Source organism: Scatophagus argus, chromosome 2 (assembly GCF_020382885.2).
Source record: "Scatophagus argus isolate fScaArg1 chromosome 2, fScaArg1.pri, whole genome shotgun sequence".
Lineage (NCBI taxonomy): Eukaryota > Metazoa > Chordata > Actinopteri > Scatophagidae > Scatophagus > Scatophagus argus.
Genome location: NC_058494.1, coordinates 8,547,124 through 8,569,185, shown reverse-complemented (window position 1 = coordinate 8,569,185; position 22,062 = coordinate 8,547,124). Strand labels below are relative to the sequence as shown.

The 22,062-nt window shown below is 42.1% G+C and overlaps 2 protein-coding genes across 3 annotated transcripts; one reads left to right on the top strand and one right to left on the bottom strand.

Annotated features, from left to right (window-relative positions):
- Positions 1-467: 467 nt before the first annotated feature.
- notum1b (notum, palmitoleoyl-protein carboxylesterase b) lies at positions 468-7,103 on the top strand. Its single transcript, XM_046405723.1, has 11 exons — positions 468-1,218; positions 2,039-2,091; positions 2,188-2,283; positions 2,892-2,952; positions 3,186-3,244; positions 3,938-4,040; positions 4,188-4,379; positions 4,466-4,563; positions 4,669-4,816; positions 4,905-4,952; positions 5,897-7,103. The coding sequence occupies exons 1-11, from the start codon at positions 857-859 to the stop codon at positions 6,237-6,239; spliced, it is 1,563 nt and encodes a 520-aa protein (XP_046261679.1). The 5' UTR covers positions 468-856; the 3' UTR covers positions 6,240-7,103.
- Positions 7,094-21,425, bottom strand: tmc6b (transmembrane channel-like 6b). 2 transcript variants are annotated; one of them, XM_046405573.1, is made up of 21 exons: positions 21,402-21,425; positions 15,786-15,968; positions 14,865-14,995; positions 14,318-14,485; positions 13,406-13,561; positions 13,209-13,317; positions 13,040-13,124; positions 11,885-12,142; positions 11,223-11,437; positions 10,964-11,108; positions 10,609-10,764; positions 10,168-10,346; positions 9,998-10,088; positions 9,760-9,857; positions 9,492-9,587; positions 9,331-9,406; positions 8,900-9,033; positions 8,278-8,454; positions 8,020-8,098; positions 7,815-7,901; positions 7,094-7,704 (listed from the first exon to the last, which is right to left on the bottom strand). In XM_046405573.1, the coding sequence occupies exons 2-21, from the start codon at positions 15,839-15,841 to the stop codon at positions 7,690-7,692; spliced, it is 2,511 nt and encodes an 836-aa protein (XP_046261529.1). In that variant the 5' UTR covers positions 15,842-15,968; positions 21,402-21,425; the 3' UTR covers positions 7,094-7,689. The 2 variants fall into 2 exon arrangements, with proteins under 2 accessions (XP_046261529.1, XP_046261519.1); XM_046405563.1 differs by lacking the exon at positions 21,402-21,425 and adding an exon at positions 20,019-20,205.
- Between the last annotated feature and the right edge of the window lie 637 nt (positions 21,426-22,062).

Sequence of the window (22,062 nt, the reverse complement as noted above, 5' to 3'; positions counted from 1 at the left end):
CTGAACTCATCGGGATAAAAAGCTCACAGACTATACACAGAGTTCATATCTGTCACTCCCTCCTCCCTCCTCTCTACGAGTTTGTCTCCATCAGCCAAAAACAAAAGGAAAATGCGCGTTTTAAAAAAGCCACAGGACATGTGAACATCACTGGAAACTTGTCTCTGTAGGATCCTGGCGACATGATGTGACCCTCTACGGTCTGCTCGACTGCGATTTCCCCCTCACACACCATACTCAACCAAAGACACTTCAAAGGCCGTCGTGGTCATATGATGACACGACATCAAAGGGTCCCACTGTAAGAGTGAGTGAACCGATTGAAGGGGCGTGCCAGCCCTGTGCGCGCTCTTGGCGTGAGACTGACGCCCCGCGAGGAGCATCAGCCAACTATAATAACGATTGGTCCGCGGGAGTGAGAAGCACGCGGGGCTGGGGGCTGGCAGGGGGTGGAGGGGGGAGGGGGGCGACGACTTCAAATAAAATTCCACTTCGTCCGCAACTTAAGAGGACCTAAACCAAGAACTAACAGGTCTTCAGTTGGGCTCAACTCGGGGACTTCTACGTGCGCAATGACGCATTTAGTGGTTGCTGCTCACGATATTAAGACTGAAACGATGCAGAGACTTCACGTGCATTTGATGTGAATTGTTTGAACTAGTCACCCCATCTCTGAAGGCACCATGGAGAACTGTGGCCTGCGTTCACTCTGCACACCTTTGATGAGGGATAGCTTCTATAAGGTCTCCGTGTGTTTTAAAAGAACTTCTTACTTTTCTAACGACTCTTAGGAAATGCTTTACTTTATTCAAACCCCTCGCTATCACTCGAGAAAGGTTTCCAGTAACAGTTAGACATGCAGAGACGCGGTGTGGTGAGAAGCTCGGCCGGTTTATCCACGGTGCGCTCCTGCTTGCTGCTGCTCCTCATCCATGTAAGCGCACCGGTGGAGGCGAAGAGAGCGCCCGGCGGTCGGGCGCAAACTCGGCGTGTGCAGCAGCAGCAGCCGCAGCCTTCAGCGAACAGGGAGCGGGTTGAAGCAGAGAGCTTCCCGTTAGACTTTACAGCCGTGGAGGGTAACATGGACAGCTTTATGGTGCAGATAAAGAACTTGGCGCAGTCACTCTACCCATGCTCTGCGCAGAAGCTGGATCACGATATGAAGTTGCGCTTTCTGAAGAATGTATCTGTGACTTGCAATGACGGGTCACCTGCAGGGTAAGTGAACTGCTTCTTAACGTCATCAGTAACCTGCAACGTGCCAGTTAAAATACTTGTCGTTTTTGGTTTAAGTCATGAGGGCGCACAGGATAAGATGCTGTCTGCTACATTCAGTTTGCGTTACTCTGGCGGTTTGTTCCCTGTCCTGGGTCCCTTGTCACTCCGGATGTGACCAAAACGGATCGAAGGACCAGATCAGAGTGTGCGGTGCCGTTATTCATGACACAGGGAGACGGAGGGAGCATGCGCGCACCCGACAGGGCGACGAACTCTTTTTATCCATACTAAACTGATGAGTTTATTGAAATCTATAATGACCAAACTTGTTGTATGTATTACTTATGATATAAAACTGGACAGATATAGATAGATTAACACAATTTTTAAAGTTGTTTATGGGTTAGAGGATGATAAGGGCATCTTGTTCTCCAGAGTCCTAAGTGCTGTGCCAATAAACCCACACAACGGAGAACTCAGGGTCCAGTCAGTGGTACTGCAGTACGGGTTTCAGTGTGATCTTAAAACTTAGTCATGATGTCGACCAAAGATTTACTTTTCAGTACTTTGATGTCACTCTCCCTCCCTGTGTACTCCCAACAGTATGATCAGTTTTCTCTACTCATGTTTTTTTTTTTTTAATTAAAAAAAAAACGGTTTAGAGCTCTTAAAGCCTCTAAACAGACTCCTGCAGAGGTTTTTAGCGGTGTGATCAGAGCCAAATCTTTCACGTTGGGATCAAAGGTAGCATCCCTCTGGGGGAGCCTGTGTGTGTATGCATGACACTTTCAAAGTGATGTGCTTTGGTGTTCTCACACAGGTACTACATCAAGGAGTCCAAAGGCAGCAAGAGGTGGCTGCTTTTCTTAGAAGGTGAGGATTAACTCCGATACCACACAGATATAGGTGAACCACGACTCTGTGTAATCCGTTAATACATGTGTGTGTGTGCGTGTGTGTGTTGATCAGGTGGATGGTACTGTTTCAACAGGCAGACCTGTGACAGCAGGTATGAGACAATGAGGAGACTGATGAGCTCCACCAAGTGGCCACAAACCAGAACAGGTAACAGTACACACGTCATTGTCTGCAAACTATCTCTTATGCACAAACACATGCATGCATGAAAGTGTTTGTGCTTGAAAGTGTTTTTGCATTTGCAAAATCTCTGCAAAGCCCCACAGTTTCCTCAGGCGGGAGAAAAACTTCCTCTGAATGACAAGCTTTATAGATGTATAAGATGTTTGTGTTTCCTCTTTAGCTGAGTTTGCATTCATCTTTAAAAGTCAAACTCTGTGGTTCTTTCCCTCCAGCCATCAGGGAACTCTTTGTTTGTTTATGACTCCCTCTCTCCATCACCCTCAGTGTGTAGGCTTTACACTGGTGGTCAGTGCAGCAGCTACTGAGCTCTTCAATGGATACATGTAATTGCTGACCAAAGCAGGAAAAGTTAATGACTTACTGACCACAGTGAAAACTCTCACAGATACAGTAAACACACAACCCATCATACATCAGAACACACAGCTGTAAGTCAAGGTCTGTGAATTTTAACATGCATGCTAAAAGGCTTCTACTCTTGCTTCCTTTTACTGCAGCTTTTTCACTCTACGATGAGGATATTTGTCCAGAAAGTGAAGTAAATGTTACATCTTGTCTTCTCTGTGTCACAGGCACAGGAATCCTGTCCCCTCAGCCAGAGGAAAACCCTCACTGGTGGAACGCCAACATGGTGTAAGAACTTGGGTCTCTGGGGAAATAGATAGATAATGAAACATTCAGCGGCATCCTGCAACAGCTATACGAACACACGCTTGTGCTGTTTGTTTGTGTCTGCCGTCACTCAACTTTTATCTGTACGACTGTCTTATCTGTCAGCTATCAGCAAACTGGCTCAAATAAAAGCTGCTCTGATTTTAAATGTGATTCCAAGTCATTAGTGTTCCCTCTCTCTCTCTCTCCTGCAGGTTCATCCCGTACTGCTCCAGTGATGTATGGAGCGGAGCCACGCCGAAGACGGATCACAGTAAGACACAATGAATCAGTTTGTCACCTGTGGCTGAGGATATAAAAAGAAAGATTTAATGGTGTAGCAGCTATTTAAAGGTACAGATAAGGAGTAAGTGAGCGAACAGATTAGAGGCTACAGACACAGAGATCTTACCATCTTGGAGCACATTGTCTCTTATATAGAAGCTTTTTCTTTTAGCTGCCACATCATCTATACAGTCTTGAAATCACTCGTTATGATTTATGCCTTTAAGACTCTTGACAGATTTATGAAGAAAACAGAAACTGTGCAGGTGTCCCAGTCTCTGAGTTACAGCACTGTAAAGCAACCCACATTATTTCATCATCTCCATCCAGAAAATCAAGATCAACTATTCCTTCAAAAATGGACGACTTAAAACAAAAAAAATAGCATCATAATTTGTCAAGTTTAGTATAATTTAAAGTAAGTCATTAGTGCTACTGGGACTTTGGATAAATTGATTTTTGTTTCTCTGCTTTAATAACCTTGTAACCAAACCACAAAACACCTAAAACATGATACAAGATACTCCTACTGCTATTTTTAAATGTACCTGTTTTTGAAATTGATATATACATCTATATTAAAATGAGAAAGAAGTTGTGAGATTTAAATCAGTTAGTCGACAGAGTGAGAAGTGTGTCATGTGGCTCTGCAATATTAAACAAAGGACATTTTTGTTCTCAGGTGATTACGCGTTCATGGGCTCTCTGATCATTAAGGAGGTGGTGAATGAGCTGCTGACAAAAGGTCTCGACAAGGCAAAGGTTCTGCTTCTGGCAGGCAGCAGGTCAGTTCAGTATATATTATGTGTATGTGTGTGTGTGAGAGAGAGAGAGAGTGAGAGAGAGAGAGAGACCTACTGTACTGTACGTGTATGTTTTACCAAAGATGATTGCTCAGTTGCAACCTATGCACACACTCTTCCTGTCACCAGCGCTGGCGGTACAGGAGTCCTGCTGAACGTGGACCAGGTCGCAGAGCAGCTGGAGTCACAGGGCCACCGAGGGGTGCAGGTCAGAGGTCTGGCTGATTCCGGATGGTTTCTGGACAACAAGCAGTACAAATTCACAGACTGCCTGGATACCATCAGCTGTGCCCCCACTGAGGCCATAAAGAGAGGCATCAGGTGGGACAGGTGGATAGCTGACAGGACTGAAGGGGGGATTGAAGAGTACACATTTTGTGAAGTGATGATCCTTTGCTGTTGTGCAGGTACTGGGGCGGTTTGGTGCCAGAGAGTTGCAGACAGGCTCATGTGGGAGAGGAGTGGAATTGTTTCTTTGGATATAAAGTCTACCCCACGTTAAAGAGTGAGTGATAAAACAGCCTGAGTTGCTCTATAAGGCTGATGGTAAAGACAGGCTGGTGTGTGTCATCTGAAGTCTGACCTGCTGTACATCCTCTTTCCTTTCCAGGCCCAGTGTTTGTGGTGCAGTGGCTGTTTGATGAAGCCCAGCTGACGGTCGACAACATCCACCTGACTGGACAGCCCGTCCATGAGGGCCAGTGGAGGTACATACAGAACTTGGGACAAGAGCTGAGGAGCACACTGCAAGACGTACCGTAAGGCTGACAAACATGTGTGTGGCAAGATCTTGGAAAGTAAAAAGACTGTTTTGTTGACCGTGTGTGATTCTGTTTTGAATGGCAGGGCGATGTTTGCTCCGGCCTGTCTTTCACATGAACTCATTACTAGAACGTAAGTAAATCCAACTTTTTAGTACCACAAGAAACTTAAATCTTTAAGCTTTTTACCACCAATTACAAACACTCTGAACACTTGACTCAACAAGTAAGACAACTGTGAATACAAGAACATCCAGTCACATCTCACCAGAAACTGCTAAAGAGATGTTTTGGAGTGCTTCAACTCTGTGTTGCTGCTTTTGTCGCAGTTCTGGTGGACACATTTTGTCCACCAGTCAGCGCTAACGAGTTTATTTTTCAATTGTAAAACATCCCATTCAGAGCATACATTTGTAACAATTCTCATGAAGAATTATTATGAAGTAAGTGTTGATTGCACAGTGTTGAATAATGACATCACTGCCCACCACTTGGATCAGTTCCCTATAAACCTCTCTTTCTCTTTTTCCAATTTTGTCTGCCACTGGGCAGGAAATCTCCCAGGAAAATGAAGGCTGACTGATGACCGAGTCAGGCTGTCAACCTGGCACCATTTCTGTCTCCGTAGATTATATGAATGAATAAACTCACACTACTGCACTTTTTGTCCTTTGTTGGTGGCTGCTACTCTGAGGGAACAGGAAAGCAATCCGACTGTCTTTGTGACAGCAGCGCCAACAATAATGCCAACTGGAAACAGGGTCTGTTTCCAGTTTAAGGGATCCAAAAACCTTAACATGTGTTATGTGTTTATTAAAATAAAAGAACCTCAGCTAATGTTTCAGTCTTAGACTGGAACATCATCAATCTAAAGACAAGTCAGAAAAATAAAGTCGAGAGATATCACTTTACAAACCAAACAGCTAAATCTATTATACTGTCCATTATAAAAATTGTATATATAACATGAATGATTCTTGTAGATGTTTTAGGAGGTGAAGGTGTTGCCATAGGATTATCTGCTCATCCTGTGTTCTTTTTGACCCTCCATCACTACGTGTCCTGCTGTACCTGCAGCCACTGGATGGACATTCAGGTCAAAGGCACTTCCCTGCCCAGAGCTCTCCACTGCTGGGACCGCAGTCTCCAGGACAACAACCACATCAATAGCAGCCACAGCAGCCACAACCGCCAAAAGCACAGGACCCCACCCATGAGGGGCTGTCCTCTACATTTGATTGACAGCTGCCCCTGGCCTCACTGCAACCCATCCTGCCCAACAATTCGTGATCAGCTGACGGGACAGGAGATGAGTGTGATCCAGTTCCTGAAGCACATGGGCTTTGATGTCCAGAAGATTGCCCAGCAGCAGGGGATGGACCCCAGGACACTACTGGGCATGCTCAATAATGGCAACTGAGTTGCTTTTCTTTTAAGTACAGCGACAGTGAGCTACTCAGCAAATTGAAGGAAGACAGTCAGAACATGAACTCAAACGAGAGAACTGCTTCCAGACATTGTTGTCCATTGACAACAAACAACAAAAACCGAACGACTCAAACACTCACAAGTGCCTGATGAGTTTTGAAGACAGAGTGAAATACAATCAAACCTGAATGTTTGAGCTCTTTAGACATATGGGATGACATGCTCCTTGTTTAAACATATAGACACATATATGCTGTAGATATGCTATTCGTGAGGTGTACACAAATATGACGACAGGTGGATACAGTGTGTATATATACAGTAAATATGTATTGTGCATTATGTGTGTGCAGTGGAGACTGTCGAGGTGGTGATCTAAGGTAGCTCTGATGGGTTAGCACATGATTTGAAATAGCTCCCGGTTTGTTTAGTGGGGACTTGGTGCTCTCTTCTGTCAGGCCAGACTATTACAATCAGAAATCCATCTATGGTGCTGCTGTCTCTACCCTCCACCAAATATGCTGCTTTCTCTCATTTTGGAAAAATAATAATTTAAAGGGTAATATTTACTAATAAAAAGGTACAAAGACTAAAATTATTACTTTGTTCTTCAGGCTTGTATATTTATTTTTCTACTGAAAATGTCTTTAGTATGTCCTGTAGTCAAAAAAAATACAGTTAACCACTGCAACAGTGTTTTCATACATTTCACCTTTTTATTTACATGTCTGTGGAGAAAAAAAATATGTGCGTGTGTTGTTTTTCAGGCTGCTGAGTTTGTAACAAATATTTCATGTGATGTAGTAGTACCCACTCCTTACATAAACACTAATAAACACAAGCTGATATGATAAAACATAATTTAATTACAAAAGCACAACAGTAGTAGTAGTAGTCACCATCCTAAAATAAAACTGAAAAACAAGAAGTCACTCGGTTCGCAATCATGCCCACAACATCAGTTTTTCTACAGCATACATACTCATAAAATTATTTAAAAATTTTAAAGCATCAAAAAAAACTTTGTATACTACATAATTCTTTTCCACAAGAAATGAGAATAAAAAAAAATATTGTTCACAGTCGATATGAAAAGTGCTTCTACAAGAGGTGACTGAAATCTATGAAAACTGATAACATCAGCTTTAAGATTCCTCAGGTTATACTGTTGTAACATTTAACATCCTGAAGTTTGACTTCAGGCATTTCATCTGCAGGCAGCTTTGTTCCACCTTGTATTTCACTGTTTTCCCCTCCTCTACAAATGCTCCAGCCATTAAAATCCTTGGCTAGTTTAAATCTACCAAATGCATTCTACATTTGAATTTGGTCATATATACAGTTGTCATTTCCTGGCTGATATTCCAGTCACATCCACACTATTTTATGATTTCAGACCTCAGTCCTCAGAGAATCAAGAAGGCTCTTCTACTGCAGGCACCTCAACAGCTGGAGTCCTAGAGGATAAATAAAAAAAACACATTGGAGGTAAGAGGAGGTCAGTGTATAAACATTGTTTTAGCTTCAGAAAGAAGCTAAAACAAAGAGTCTGAGAGCAAAGACTGACTTGGCTTGTGAGTCTTCGAGTGGGGGTTCGTTTTTGCTCATGGATAGACTGGAGGCGAGTGATCAGAAACTTCTTATCCTCTCCCTCCTGAGGTGAGATGAAAAGGGGGAGGTGAATCAGATTCATCAAATTCAGCCTGGTTCACCGTCATCGTATAGTAATTGCACAGATTTAGAAACTGTATTTATGTAGGTGAGTGTCTCACATTTTCTATCTGCTCCTGGAGTAAGTTGATGATCTTCCTTTGACCGTCCACCACCTGACTGTGGAAATAGATGACGATCCTGATAAAAAGAAGAGACAGAGTGCATCAGATCAATACAACTAACCCTGATCTCAATCATAATGCAGTATGATTGTGTACCGACACTTGCTTTATGGCAGATACAGCACATTCTGACTCTATGACCTGCTTTAACAGTGGACCACCCTGCTGCAGCTGTGTTTATGAGTGTGTACTCACAGGAAGATGCCCGCTCCCACGAACAAGAAGAAAGGGTGCTCCACCAGGTAGGAGTGAGCCCTGGCCAACACGGACAGGTTGGGATTATCTTTTTCCAGTCCTTCCACCCAGCGCTTCCCCGCCTGGAACATCGTTTTGAGCCCGCGGAAGGGACCGCACGACGTGGAGGGGGTGATACTGAGGAGGGAAGACAACATGCAACGCTTATTTTACCTTTCTCTGAGGTGACTTTTACCGTGGCTATGGGAGAAAGTTTTGACAAAGGTCCTTTTGATCACCAAATCTAAGCATCTTTGAGTTTAAGTAAACATTTGTGATACATTTAAAGAAATTCCCTCAAGGCATTCCTGAGATACACTATATAGGCAAATGTATTGGTATGGGGCTGTTTTCCAGGATTTGGAAAACAGTCTTAATGCTTCAGCATGCCAGCACATTTTGGACAATGCTATGCTTCCAACAATTTTCCATTCCAGCACTTGGAACTTGAAAAAACTTGAAAACATAATGCCTCTGACCAGGGCCATCAACAGTGTGGAGACATTACGTTCTCATGTTGATGAGGATGGGTCAACAGCACAAAATGTATGACACCAGAATGTTTTTGTGTGTGTGTGTGTACCTCCACATGGTGTATGTGACACACACAGAGGCCCCAAGGAAGGAGGGGAAGCAGAGAAGAGTGATAAAGATGGTGGTCATCTGGCTGACTCTGTATGGCTTCCTGGGGGCCTGACAATTCATCATCACACTGCTCTGTGGAGAGGACAAACACAGGCCGGGGTCAAAGGTCATAAATGAACAATCGTGCTGCAGAAAAATATATATAATACACTCTATACTATATATAATATACTACTCAGCCAGGATACACAGTTGACAGACAGTCAGTGAAGATACAAAAAGATCAAGGTGAAAAGGTGTCTTTGAAGCTGTCTAGTGAGCTGTGAGTTTCAGAAGACACAACACTTCAGAGGATCATTTCAATCATAACCATATATTTATGTTCAGGAAATTTAAGGTTTTCAAACCAATCCTTTTACATTTAAGCACCTTCTTTATGTAGAAGAGGAGCAACAGTTTGAGAATCTGCACTGCAGGCAGGAGAGGAGTGAAGAGAACACCCAACCTGAAAAACACAAGTTCATGGTCACTACTCGGAAACACCACGACTGAACTTAACGCTGCGCACATCTCAACAGGAAGTTTCATACCAGGCCAACGTCTGTCCATAGATGAGCTCGAGGACGTTCCTGGCGATATCAAACACTGGTTTCCTCCTCCTCTTCAACACCTTCTCAGAGAACAGCCTGCAGAAAACAGACGGAGAGATGAGGTGGTTTAATACAATACAGTAAAAGAAGAGAAAGAAATGGTCAGAAAAATGAAGTTATGTTACAGTCTCGCATGCTTTAAGTGGACATGAATTTTAAAACTACAATAGAAAAAGAAACACAGAAGATTTTCATATGAATGACCAACCTCCAAAGAAACTCTCCAAACAAGGTGTCCAGTAGACTGAAGATGAAGTCCATAATTAAGAAACGATAAAGTTCCTGCCCAACAAAACTCTCCCAACACTGAAGACGAAATTTTCAAAACAGAGCATTGGGCAAACTACACTGAGAAGCATAAACTCAAATGATCAAGTTTATTGACATTCCTCAACACATACGTGGTAATATCAAAGTGAAAATAATGTCTTCATCATGTATGTTACCTTCAGCCCAGTACTTTCAGGGTTCTTTGGCACCTGACCCAGCCAGTGGTAGCACAGGACTCCAAGCACACTGACTTTCAGCATCAGGTTTCTAGAAACACAAACAGCAAATGGTCGGCCATCGGTTCCACGCATTCTTAAGCTCTGATGTACAGTTGCTCCGCTTGTACCTGCTGATGGCGACATATGTGCGTACAGATGGCGACTCATAGTCCTCCATCCAGGCTGCAAGATTGAACAAGATGGGCAGCAGCAGGGTGACGAGGGACACCACCACAGGGAGAGCCAGCAGGCTGGCCTCATTTAATAAGGAGTCCTGGATGGCACTATGAGAACTTTGCTTCAGATTCTGTTAGGGGAGAGGTAACGAGGACTGGATGAGATTTCATACCCCACAGGAACGTGAAAAGCTTACAGGGAACCTATCTAAACACCTATGGTTTCTTTTCTCTAAAGCCATTACACTGTGCAATCAACATTAACTCCATGATGATATATTAAAGCAAAAAAGCTGTCTGTTGCCAGTTTCAGAACCATAAATACCAAAGACTGTATAACAGTGGAATAACACTATATAACATGTAAATGTCGAGTTAACCATCTTCCCTCACCTGGTGCCTGTAATCAGAGAAGTAGTAAATACCAGACACACAGGCAGTGGTACTTGCTATGCAGATAGTCCATGCCAGGCCATGAACAATCAGCCTCCACAGGTTCTGACACACAGTGTTATTGACATTTTTATGATTCACCTCTGCTAGCAGCTCCTGAATAGAGATAGAGAGAGTAAGAGAGAGAGAGAGAGGGTGAGAGAGAGAGAGAGTGAGTGAGTGAGAGAGAGAGAGGGGGGGGGGGGGGGGGGGGGTAGAGAGAGAGAGAGAGAGAGAGTGTAATTAGGTCATGAGGAGACCAAAAAAAGAAGGCAGATGTGATAGTGTGAATTCATGTGTGTGTGTTTACATGTACCTTGAGCTGCGTGCAGATATTCTCAGACATGAGTTTGATAGAGGTTTTCTTAATGACCTTAAAGTCCCAGGAGCAGAACACCTTCATGGCCAAGATGCTGTGAGATTTGTCTATTCGGAAGCTCTGACCAAACGACTTTGACATGCTGTTGGAAAATTTCTGATGAAAAACTTCATCAAATAGCATTACATTTAAAACCAGTTACCTTGGTTTAGTTTGTGTTTAGATTTGCATTTTAATCTTTTTCCATACTCTGTACCTGTACACAAGGATGATACATGTGATGAAGAAAGCAACTCCGATGGTGACGAAGTATGCAAGCGGCATGTTGTACGAGTGGTGCTTCGACACGCAGTCCAGTCTGGTTCCATTGGACACAGAGACATTCTGCCCTCCAACATCATGCTTACAGCTCTTAAGCAGCGTGTAGTTACTGTAGTAACCATAGTACATCACCGTGTCTGAAAAATAGCCCTGAGACAAAAGAGGCAGAGAGTTATTTATGTAAAAACCTTATATCTGCTTCAGAAGTAACTTTATTACATTTGGTCTGGGTCAACAACAACAAAGAGAATATTTACCATGATTGTAGACATGAAGTTCCCCTCCAAGTATGTTTAAAGACATACAATATAAAATAATCTACTGTGTACTTCACTGCTTTTTGTTTGTTGTTTTCCCCCACAAAAAGAACTGGTTAGCAATTCCTAAAATTATCAAATAAATCTACTCCTTCTCCTACTCCAAATATCCAAGTCAATTAACAATAAGAAAAACAATTTATTCATGGAGGACTTGAATTCCAACTGTTTAAAGATGGCTTTGCTACTGGAAATTCATCAGACGGGTCTAAAACTTCTCAACACACAACATGGATTTGGTGTGTGTTAACACAGACAGCACACATAACACTCAGCTTACCGCTCCAGTGAGAAGCTCCAGTCCACGGAAGGAGGTTCTCCCCGCAGGCAGCGCTGGAGGGTGCACTGCCTGAGGTAGCACTAAGAACGCACCAGTCACCAGTAACAGGAAGAGGTTGAAGAAGAGCAGGGTCTTAAGAAACAGGAAGTATGAGAGGACGCCAGTGCCGAAACGCCCACTCACTCTCTTAAGCGCCACTTGCCACAGCTGGAGGGAGTGCACAAAGGACAGCCAGCTGTACCAACTCTGTCTTGCACCCTTGGGGGGAGAAAACGTTGGAGAACAATTACTTATTTTCATACTGTATTAGATATTATTATTATAAATAATATAAGGTACAGTGTCATAGAAAGGCAACTGTGTTTTACTAAAAATGACTCATAATCCAACAGTACAACTCCAGGCAAAGTGTACACATGTGTTTGTCAAACATCTGTGACTCAAACTCTAACAGCTGTGAAGGCTTGGGCAACAGAGCGATTACACAAGTGTGATAACGGCACCTACTTCTTATACCACTCACTGACACCAAATCACACCCGACAAAGGACTGTGTTGTGCTGTCTTCCATGTGTGTATGTCCCATGTATCTCTTCAGAGAATTGCTGACAATTTACACTATCTTTGAGAACTCAAAGAAACTCTTAGGTATACATTTCATCACCAGCACCACAGAACAGGAACAATCATGAGAGACTGCAACTCAAAACTATGACATTCAGCCTAATATTTAAGACATGCTTTCAACCTCTCAAACCCTTCAGTAAAATGTTTCTCAACTTTTAAGCCAATTTAGGAGAGAAGTCTTTAAAGTGCTTGGAAACTATTTGAACACCTATAATTCAACAACCACTGGGCAAACTCCATCTGCTGCTGCAGATCATGTGATGCAATCAAAACATTCTGGCACAGCTATTCAGTGGACCATGAAGTGAGACTGTCTGGGCACCTACAGTTTCCATATCAAGGATGATCTTTCAGTCTCAGCACTTAAGTGTATGGTGTCTGTCTTACTTACAAAAGGGCAACTAGAAATACATTATTGAACTGGTTATGGTATCTAGATACCCTGTCAGAGGTAGAAGTACTCATGTGGGTAAGGAAATGCAGAAAGTAGAAGGTTGGAAGATGTTTCTGGTTGTGCAAGTGACTTACAATGATGATGTAATATTTGAGTCGACTGTAACAGGGGATCTTACTGCCAGAAAGCGTGTGTCTCTCTTTTCTCAGTGCTAAACTCCTGTGGACAAAGAGACATTCGGACTGATACCTAAAAACAACAACTATTCTTAATAGGATTTATATTATGAAGGACTATGTCTACCTGAGTTCACTCTTCTCTGCCACACTGAGAGGCATCGCTCTGAGCATCCTGACTCTGTCGCTCACCGACAGGTTCTGGAGGTTGTTCACCAAATGGTCCCTCTTACTCGCTGTAACACACACAGTGTGGATCACATTATAAAGTGGTCACAGACAGCTGGGTTTTCTTATAGTGACTAATCAGTGCATTCTCTTCACCCTCTGCATCTGTAGTGTCTGCCTCGATGCCATAGCCTCGTATGCTCGGTCTGGCAGAGCGGGAGAAGTCTCGGATGGCAGGTCTACTCTGCCTGCGCCTTCGAAGCTGCATGGTTCTGTTGTAGTACTGAGAGATGATGGCTCCCCTGTTGCGACCTGACAGGGAAAAAGGAGCAGACTGTTCAGCTATGGGATCAGCAGAATTTACATTGAAGTCGCCAACACCCAAAGAGAGGGGGCGGTATCAACCCTTGGCATCTAATGACAAAAAATACCTAGATTTAAATGTCTTCACATAGCTGTTTGAAGAAAGGAATAGTAAGATAAAACAGTTATCTTCCCCTTTATGTTTCCTGTGCTCAGAGTCAAACCGGCATACATATCATGTGACACAGCTGAAGAAAGATATGGAGTCATTTTTATCAACAATCTGAAGCACCCGACCTGCCACATACACTGATAGGAAGATGAGAGACAAACTGCTTAACCATGAAATGCTTTTTATACAAATCGAAAGGCTCCCAACTGAGCCTTCCAGCTTATATTGTAGCTCAACATGTGCAGCCCAGCACCACGACAGCCACATTAAGTATTCTAACCTATGCCACCAGTACCTTATTTTGTTGGCTAAGTATTGTATGAGGGCACTTTCAACAAGCGTGACTATCAAGAATCAGAATTGTCCTCAACTGCTACACGTTTGTCATCGGATTTGGAATGAGTTTCAACAAATCACACATGGTAAAAGTTTTTGCAACATGCAGAGGACTTTGAGGTCTCTTAGTGATGTTGACATATTGCAAAAACAAAATTACTCAGTCCGAGAGCACACCTGTGCTGTAGCCTAGAACTGTGGGCTGTGTCACCGCTGCTGAGTTAAGGCCCTTAATTCAGTTAAGGCTCTTTACTCACCGATGGTGCGACTGGGCATCGAGGACAGGACCTTCAACGTGGCTGAGGACCAACGTTCACCTATGAGGGAGTCTGCCTGTCTTTCATCATTCTCCCATTCCATGTCCCTTCGCTCCTGTCTTCTTCCCCTAGATTCATGTCCAGGGCTGGAGAGGTGACCTACATCATCTGTGAAATTATAAGAAAAAAAAGGAAAAATACTACTACTGCTGGGAAAAGTCAGGCAAATTTACAAATTTAAATGACTGTGATGGCATTTTTAAACTTAATTTCTATAACGTGGGGATTTTATGAATGGACAAAAAGTATAGGCAAGTTTTTGATTCCATTTACTCCACATGAAGAGTTAAGAGTTCAAAAAGTGCAGTTAAATTTTTTTGCCGTGCATTGTTTTTGCAGTTTTGAAGATGAGAAAATGACATTAAAACTATATAACATTACCAAACTTCCAGACATCTAGCCCTATATCAAATATTGATACCTAGCTGTTGTCCATAATCAGCCTTGCACAGGCAAACATCCATCTATGTCCTCTGAAACACAGTACCTTGACCTTCCTCGTCCAGCTCTCTCTGCAGCTGCTGCAGCTCCAAGGCTTCTGACGGTTCCCCATTCTGACTCTGCTCTGCTATCAGCTGGTGGAACGAGTCATGAACACCTTCCTCATCCACTGGGCTCCTGACAAAAGGACAAATACAGTAGCAGAGAATAGGACAAGAAGGGCTCAGAAACTCGGATTAGAGTCAAACACTTCAACACAGATAACACTAGAAATAAAACATAATAAACTTCTGACCAGGACTCTCTGTGGGGGGGTTGGCTGCAACCAAACAGCGCAAGAAGCGTTTGTGAAGTAATTTTCAGATTTATTTGAGAGCAGTACAGCCCAGACTGTCTTCAGTGTGACCCTCTTCCTGAACTATCTAGATGAACTGTGAATCAAAGCCAACTCGAGTTCGTGGTTTTGGTATACAGCAGGAAGGGAAAGAACATGAAAATACAGAAAGTCCAATTCCCTTTGATAAAGGACTTTTATTCAGATAGCACAAGAAAATGGTCACAAAGAGGCCAATAGGGCCTGTCAAATGGAAACCGTCACTGTCATGGAGTTTGACTGCGTGCAAACGCACACACAAATGCAAACATGCTTTCATCCAAACAAGTATGTGTCTTTTTTATGAGGTCAATGAAGTGGACATTAGTAGATGGTCACATGGTTTAAAATACCAATTGAAAGCCCTGAGACACTGTGCATTACGATCTGCCTTATCATTCAGTGTGTAAAAGACATCAAAGAGCACTGCTAACGCTGTCATCTTAGTTCCTTATTTTCCTCCCCTCCTCACGGCCTTCATGTAAAGTAAGCACCAAGTTAGCTGCCAGCATGAAACAACAAGCCAAACAAGAAAACTGAGAAAGAAAAACAGGAGGAATGTGAAGAGTCACAGAGAACTAGTGAAACACTTACTCCAGTCCAGCTTCCATGAGAGGGTGGCTTAAGTCAAAGTTAACATTTCGAGCCATTCTTCTTCACCTCTGACGATCTCGATCTGTCTGGCTGTCGGTCTCTGTGTAGGCCAATCGCAGAGGGTTCACACCCTCACCTGCTCAGACCTGCACTCCACTCCCACCATGGTGTTTACTCCTTTACCTGAGAGAGGAGGAGTAAAGGAGGGGGAGGTGGGGCAGTGGGAGGTGAAAACGCCAGAGGTAAGGAAAAAATGCCAGCAGACTTCCTTGGAATTTGAACGATCTTCTCATGTTACTACTTGTCCTGTGCACAAAAAAAAAAAAAAAAAAAAGACTATTGCGCTTCCGGCCTTAGGCTACACTCAATGTTAACATTTGGTCTGTATCTGGATAAGGATAAAAGTGTAAATAGGGACTCATAATTATCTGAGACCAAATGAAAAAATGACTTCAAATGCAGTTTAAAATTTTTTGCATGCTGTCCCTATTTGCTGCCCTTTACAAACAGTATGAGATGACAATGACTCTTACGAGGGGTTACGTCATCCAAATTCAGAGCTCCATTGTCACACTGTTTGTGATCATGACTGTGGTCAGGGTCAGATGGTGCAGTGTCACCAGTGAAATAATTATTCATGGCCAGAGACAGAATGATGCATTGTCAGCGTCCACAGTCACAGTGTGTCATGTGGGATGTTTGGAGGAAGCACGTTGGTTCCTTTGTGTTTCTATGCATTTTAAAGAACCTCACTGCAGTCCAAAAATCTGGCCTCGCTTATGTGCAACCACAGCATATAAAGTTTGATCAAAGACCCAGAGAGGACATGACCCGTTCTTTCAAAACATGACCACAGAAGTCATAAAACAAAATTAGAGAAGAGTTGAGGATTTTGAAATTGAATCCAGATATTCATTAGTGGCTAACAAAACCTCTTTAGCAGATTAATTGAAGCCTGTCGTGATAAAGCAAAGTAGACACTGTGGATCAGTAAAACAACAATCAGCTCCTATAAACTCTGCTTTTCAATTTCTCCTTGCACCAGTGGGCCATAAAAAAAAAGCTGATCTGAAAGTACACCCACAGACCTCCGAGTTTGGAGGCAGTGTTGCTGCTTATACTGCTGTGGGCAAATCAGTGAGCAGGACTTTGTACGGAAATAACTTTTCCAGTCTTTGAGGTTAATTTTTCAAGGTTCATGGTTCATTCAGTTATCATTCTACAGCACAGGGTTGTACTACTGAATGCAAGCTGCAGTCCCTTAATGCTCGCACACAAAACAAAAATTATATAAAAGGATGGATAAACATATAATGAAAAGAAATTAATTATATATGGTGGATTAAGCAAAAACAGACATTAATTATTTTATTATATTATTTTATTGAAGAACATTTTATTATTTATGTATTTATTTTATTTTATTAATTAATCAATTCAATTTTCAGAAAATAGAATTAAATATACCCTGATAGAATATCTAATCCATACCTCCAAACCTTGTTCACTACACAAGTGGCTGTCACTTCTGTATATCAGGTCTATTGATATCAACATCAGGTCTACTTCCCGTTTACATACACCCACAGGAGAAACAACAGTTCAGAATAGTGATGCGATTCTGAGGTTACGGTATTTTCCTAAAATATCTGATGGTTGAGGGTTACTACAGTATTATAGTGCAAAGGAGCTGCGACTTGATCTTATAGACATACAGTAATGACAGCTAAACTAGGCTAAGCTCACCATTCAAAAATCCTCAAGTGCACACAGACGTAAGAGGTTATTCCCCTAACCCGTTTCCTCGTTAAACCAAACTATTGCTTTTTACCACTACCAGGCTAGGAAGTTCATTTACCAGTAAGAGGCTCCTACATCAGTGAGTGCAGAATGTACACTGTGGATTCACCACATAGAGCTTACGACAAAAGCACCCGCCACAACACAGATACAAATGGTTGGTTGTGTCTCTTTAATGTGAATGCTTTCTGTAATGTGTACTGGGTGAATGACAACATCTAATGTGTGCATATTTCAGTCATTACAAATATCCATTAATGTGCGAGTACTTTAGGTATACAAGAGACTCAGACTATTGCTTGGGGTGGAGGTCCCTTGTGGTCTTGAGTGAATATGATGTCAGCTGCATGCACAAAGCAGGGTGCAACTCTGAATATCAACCAAAACACTGCCCACATGACTGAACGGCTCAAAAATGTCCTTCTACCATAATCAACATTGGTCCGTCTTTTAAGCCCACTCTTTTCAGGCTATTTTAAGGCAATCTACTGCACACATCTGCTCTTTATTCTTCTCTCTCAAACATGCTTTTCTCATTACACAAAGTTTCCAGGATCATGTTGCGCTCTGCTTAAACTGGCAATAATCATGTTTTTTTGCTTTACCATATCATTATGAAGTAAATGCTGATTGGCCGTAGAATAATGACATCATTTGAGTTAGTTCTGGTTCCCTATAAACCACGCTTTCACTATGCAATTGTGCCTGCCACTGGGCATGAAGGCCCAAAGACTGACTCGAGATCCAGTCAGGCTGGCAACATTTCTGCTTCCTTTGTTGCCGCAGCTATAGACTAAATAAATGAATAAAAGTTAGTTGCTACTCTGAGGAAAAAAGAAAGCGATCTGGTTGTCTTTGCGACTCCGGCACCAACAACAACAACATTTAAATTTTGTTTCTCATTTCCGCCCCGCGCAGCAACAAACACAATGACTTGACACATTTTGGGATGGCTGATCATTTTCTAAGATTGTGCCTTTAGCCTTATAGTGATTTGTTGTGACTTTCATGTGTGTATATGTGACTACAAATATTGAAACAGTCCTCTGAGACTGTAGAGCCAAGGCAGGATATTGTGGGGGTGGGAGAAATGCAAGACTCCCTGACATGGGGTCAGAGTTGAACTGCACTTTTGCCAACTAAAACAAAGAAGGAACTAACAGACAACAGATTGGCTTAACATGACTTTTGGTTGTGTTGAACGCTATTCCTTTAGCAAAAACAGAAACAATGAGTATGAGACAAATGAGGACACAAAGTTGCATCATACAGATACAAGGATGAAATTCCTGTCCACAAATGAAAACTCTGCCTAACATCACATAAACGGAAATTTTCCATTGGAATGAACAGAAACAGAAGACGGTTATCAGTAGATATGAAGCTGGAGCACAGGGGTGAAGTGGAGGGAAGGTGTAAGGGAACATAAGTCCACTCTGACAGCTTTCAACAACTGCAGGATAATCAGTTCCCAGGGTGCTGAGAAAAAACAACAGAGGGAGCAAGGAGGCACAGAGCTGCATGACAGCAGGGACACTTGAATTGTAAGACTCTCAAGTTATGAGTCAGACATTACAGTTCGCCTCAGGAAGGGGAGGGGGGTTACAGACAGGGAATGGAGACAATTTAAGGAGCAGACCTGCAATTCATGGTTCATTACTACAAAGAAAGAGGCATAAATAATTTATGGAGCAATGCAGGTATTAAAAAAGAAAACAGGAAAAACAGAGAATAGTAACAGGCTACTAACAGAGGAGGGCAGACAAAAGGGATAATGTACGAAGTATTAACACGACTCTACTGTCCCTAACACAGTCAGGCATGCATGTACATACACAATTACACTGTTATTGCAGACTGGGGCCCATAAAACAGCATGTCTCTCCGCCTTCATTCAGAAAAAGAGGACACATAATTATAGGTTCAGAATTGGCTACGTGGGAACCCCTGTGCACACAGAAAAACACAGACGTAGGGAGAAAAAAGTCTAGCCGTCTATGCATCAAATTTTAGATTCCAAGTTTCTTACGAGAAATCACAAAGACCTCTAACCTTAGCTAATGTGGCAGCAAACCACCCGCCCGCACAATAGAGACGACAAAATTCTATTAAAGGCAAACTGCGAATCTGCAGTTAATTATGAAGACTTTCCTGTCGAACAAACTCACATTTCAGAGCAACACTGAAATGGCAAGCAGTTTTCTCATCTCAAAATCACTGAGCTCTCCTGTGTTGATTGTTGTCACCTAGCTTACATGTTAACTCTTAACCAACTGCAGGCTGCCGCCAGCTTGACAACCTGTCAATAAGTTTCAAAAAGTTTAAGAGCAACAACAAATCGGCATTTTAACAAATCAAGAGGCAGCTAAATAAAGCCAAACAAAAGCTTACAACTTCGGCAAAACTGATAAAAAAAAAAAAAAGTCCACTCACCCTCTAAGTATCTTGACGAACCCGTTAGGTCTGTGTTCTCCAGTATCAGTCAAAAGTTTGCACGCGCAACAGCGGAGGAGAAACCATTTTCCCTGAGGGATGTTAGGTCTCCATTTTTTCAAAAACAAGTAACCCAAGAGCTAAGCATTCAGTAATACAAGAAACCTGCACATACAATGTTAAAATTTGTCTGTCCACCAAATACCTCCATAAATTGAACGTGTTCACAGGTGTGACCTTCTACCGATTACGAGATAAAGTAAATTTGAACCCCACAGAGTTGCCGCTCTTGGTTCAGCCCTGATCAGGCTTGACATCCTTGTACCGGTGTTTGTTCGCTCAAACAATGCAAAGTGTATAGTGTATAAAAGTGGCTCAATTTATTGAGGAGGTTTGTGCCTTAAATAGTCACGTAACCGGCAAATGGTGAGTCTACACAAAGAACAATGAATATTAAATGGAAGTACGCCGGAATAGGACATTGCATAACACGTTTGAAATAAACAGTGAAACAGAAAGAGGAAACACAAACAGTAGCCTTACTACCTGTGTGAAGTCCATGGCTACAAAATGTCCTGGCCGTTCTTCTTGACTCTACACACCGAGCCCGGCCCGAGGAGTGAGCTTGTTTGCAAAGTGACCTGTCTCATCTTACAAATTCATTTTACATCACTGCCAAAATGATTAAAGGTATTTTTTAAAAAGGCATAGGCTACATCCTATGGTTATGTGTGTGATATTTTGCAGTCTGTGTAGATACTGCGTGGACAATTTTCCTCAGGTCCTTTTTCACAGACAACATTTTGACATGTTACAGCAGGAAAAACATAAATGTAAATAATGAAATTAGCTATTATGACTGGATTTCATTTTTGTGCTTCAGTTTCAGGGTCCTGGTATTGCACGTGTTGATGTTGTTAGTAACAGCTGTGCTGCTCTTGTGAAAAATGCCCATACCCAACCATAACAATTCTATTATTATTTTCAAATTCATGTTTCACTTAAAAGGGTCATTGGGATTTTTTTTACATGTGAAGTAAAACCTGCTGTCCATGTCCTCTGGGTAATAGCAGAAGAATTTCTGATGCAAAGACAGAGAGTGAACAAAGTAGAGTTAAACATCCTGAAATCCATCTAGTTTTACTCCAACCGGCTCTAAGATTAAATGCTACCTACAGAATGATGAATGGGTAATAATAATTCAGTTAATCTCACAGGGGTCATCATGCTGCATCGTAACTTCTACTTGTGATATTTTTAGTACACACTGCTGCAAAAATGTCTGCTCTTGTACTTAAGTGAAATGTTGCACACAGAACTCTTACTTGTATTGGTGTATTTGTACCTTAAGATGTTACTATTTATGTACAAAAAAAAACTTACCAAGAAATGAGTAGGCTACTTTTTCCGTCACTTCCGTGCACAATGTCTGTTGCAATGGAAAAATGATTTCATCGTAACAGCATCACCGTTTCCAACTAACACATGAAAATGATTGTACATTTTGAAAGTCTCGGTAGGACTGAAACCGAGCATGTCAAAACAGCACAGGAAAAAAGAAACCATTCACACGTCTCTTTGCAAATGGCACTGCCACAAATGTGGTGCCTCAGATGTGTTTGTGGTGTAGCAAGTGCGTGTTAAGAGCTTTTCTGCTCTGCATAATCTCGTACACTAGAATCAAATGTCAGTTTCCCTATCCACATCATGTAGTGCCTCCTTAGCATTGTCAGACACATTATAGCTTTCCAGAAAGAGTGAAACAGGCACATGTTGATTGCTTACCTGATTATTCAGCTCAGTTTAAATGGAATTTGACTTTTGGCTGTGACATTACACACCTTAAACTGATACTTTACAAGGGTGGTAAAATTCTATTCAGCATCGAAATTCACAGTTTAATTTCAAGCCAGATGTTTATTTAGTCTTGTTACGGAAAATAAAGTCAGTATTTTCTTCCTACTTGTTTTCAGTCCAGTGTGTATGTGTGGGCATTTTTTGTTATGTTGTGAAATTATTTTTGATGTATTCAGACACTTTTGCT

Bases quoted from the DNA above. Each gene is read 5' to 3' on its own strand.
- notum1b (XM_046405723.1), top strand. From the start codon at position 857: ATGCAGAGACGCGGTGTGGTGAGAAGCTCGGCCGGTTTATCCACGGTG. The intron at 4,380-4,465 runs GTGGGACAGGTG...GCTGTTGTGCAG, and splicing joins GCCATAAAGAGAGGCATCAG to GTACTGGGGCGGTTTGGTGC. The intron at 4,564-4,668 runs GTGAGTGATAAA...TTTCCTTTCCAG, and splicing joins AGTCTACCCCACGTTAAAGA to GCCCAGTGTTTGTGGTGCAG.
- tmc6b (XM_046405573.1), bottom strand. From the start codon at position 15,841: ATGGCTCGAAATGTTAACTTTGACTTAAGCCACCCTCTCATGGAAGCT. The intron at 13,125-13,208 runs GTAGACATAGTC...CTTTGTCCACAG, and splicing joins GCAGAGAAGAGTGAACTCAG to GAGTTTAGCACTGAGAAAAG. The intron at 8,455-8,899 runs GTACACACACAC...TTCCCTCCTCAG, and splicing joins GTCACATACACCATGTGGAG to TATCACCCCCTCCACGTCGT.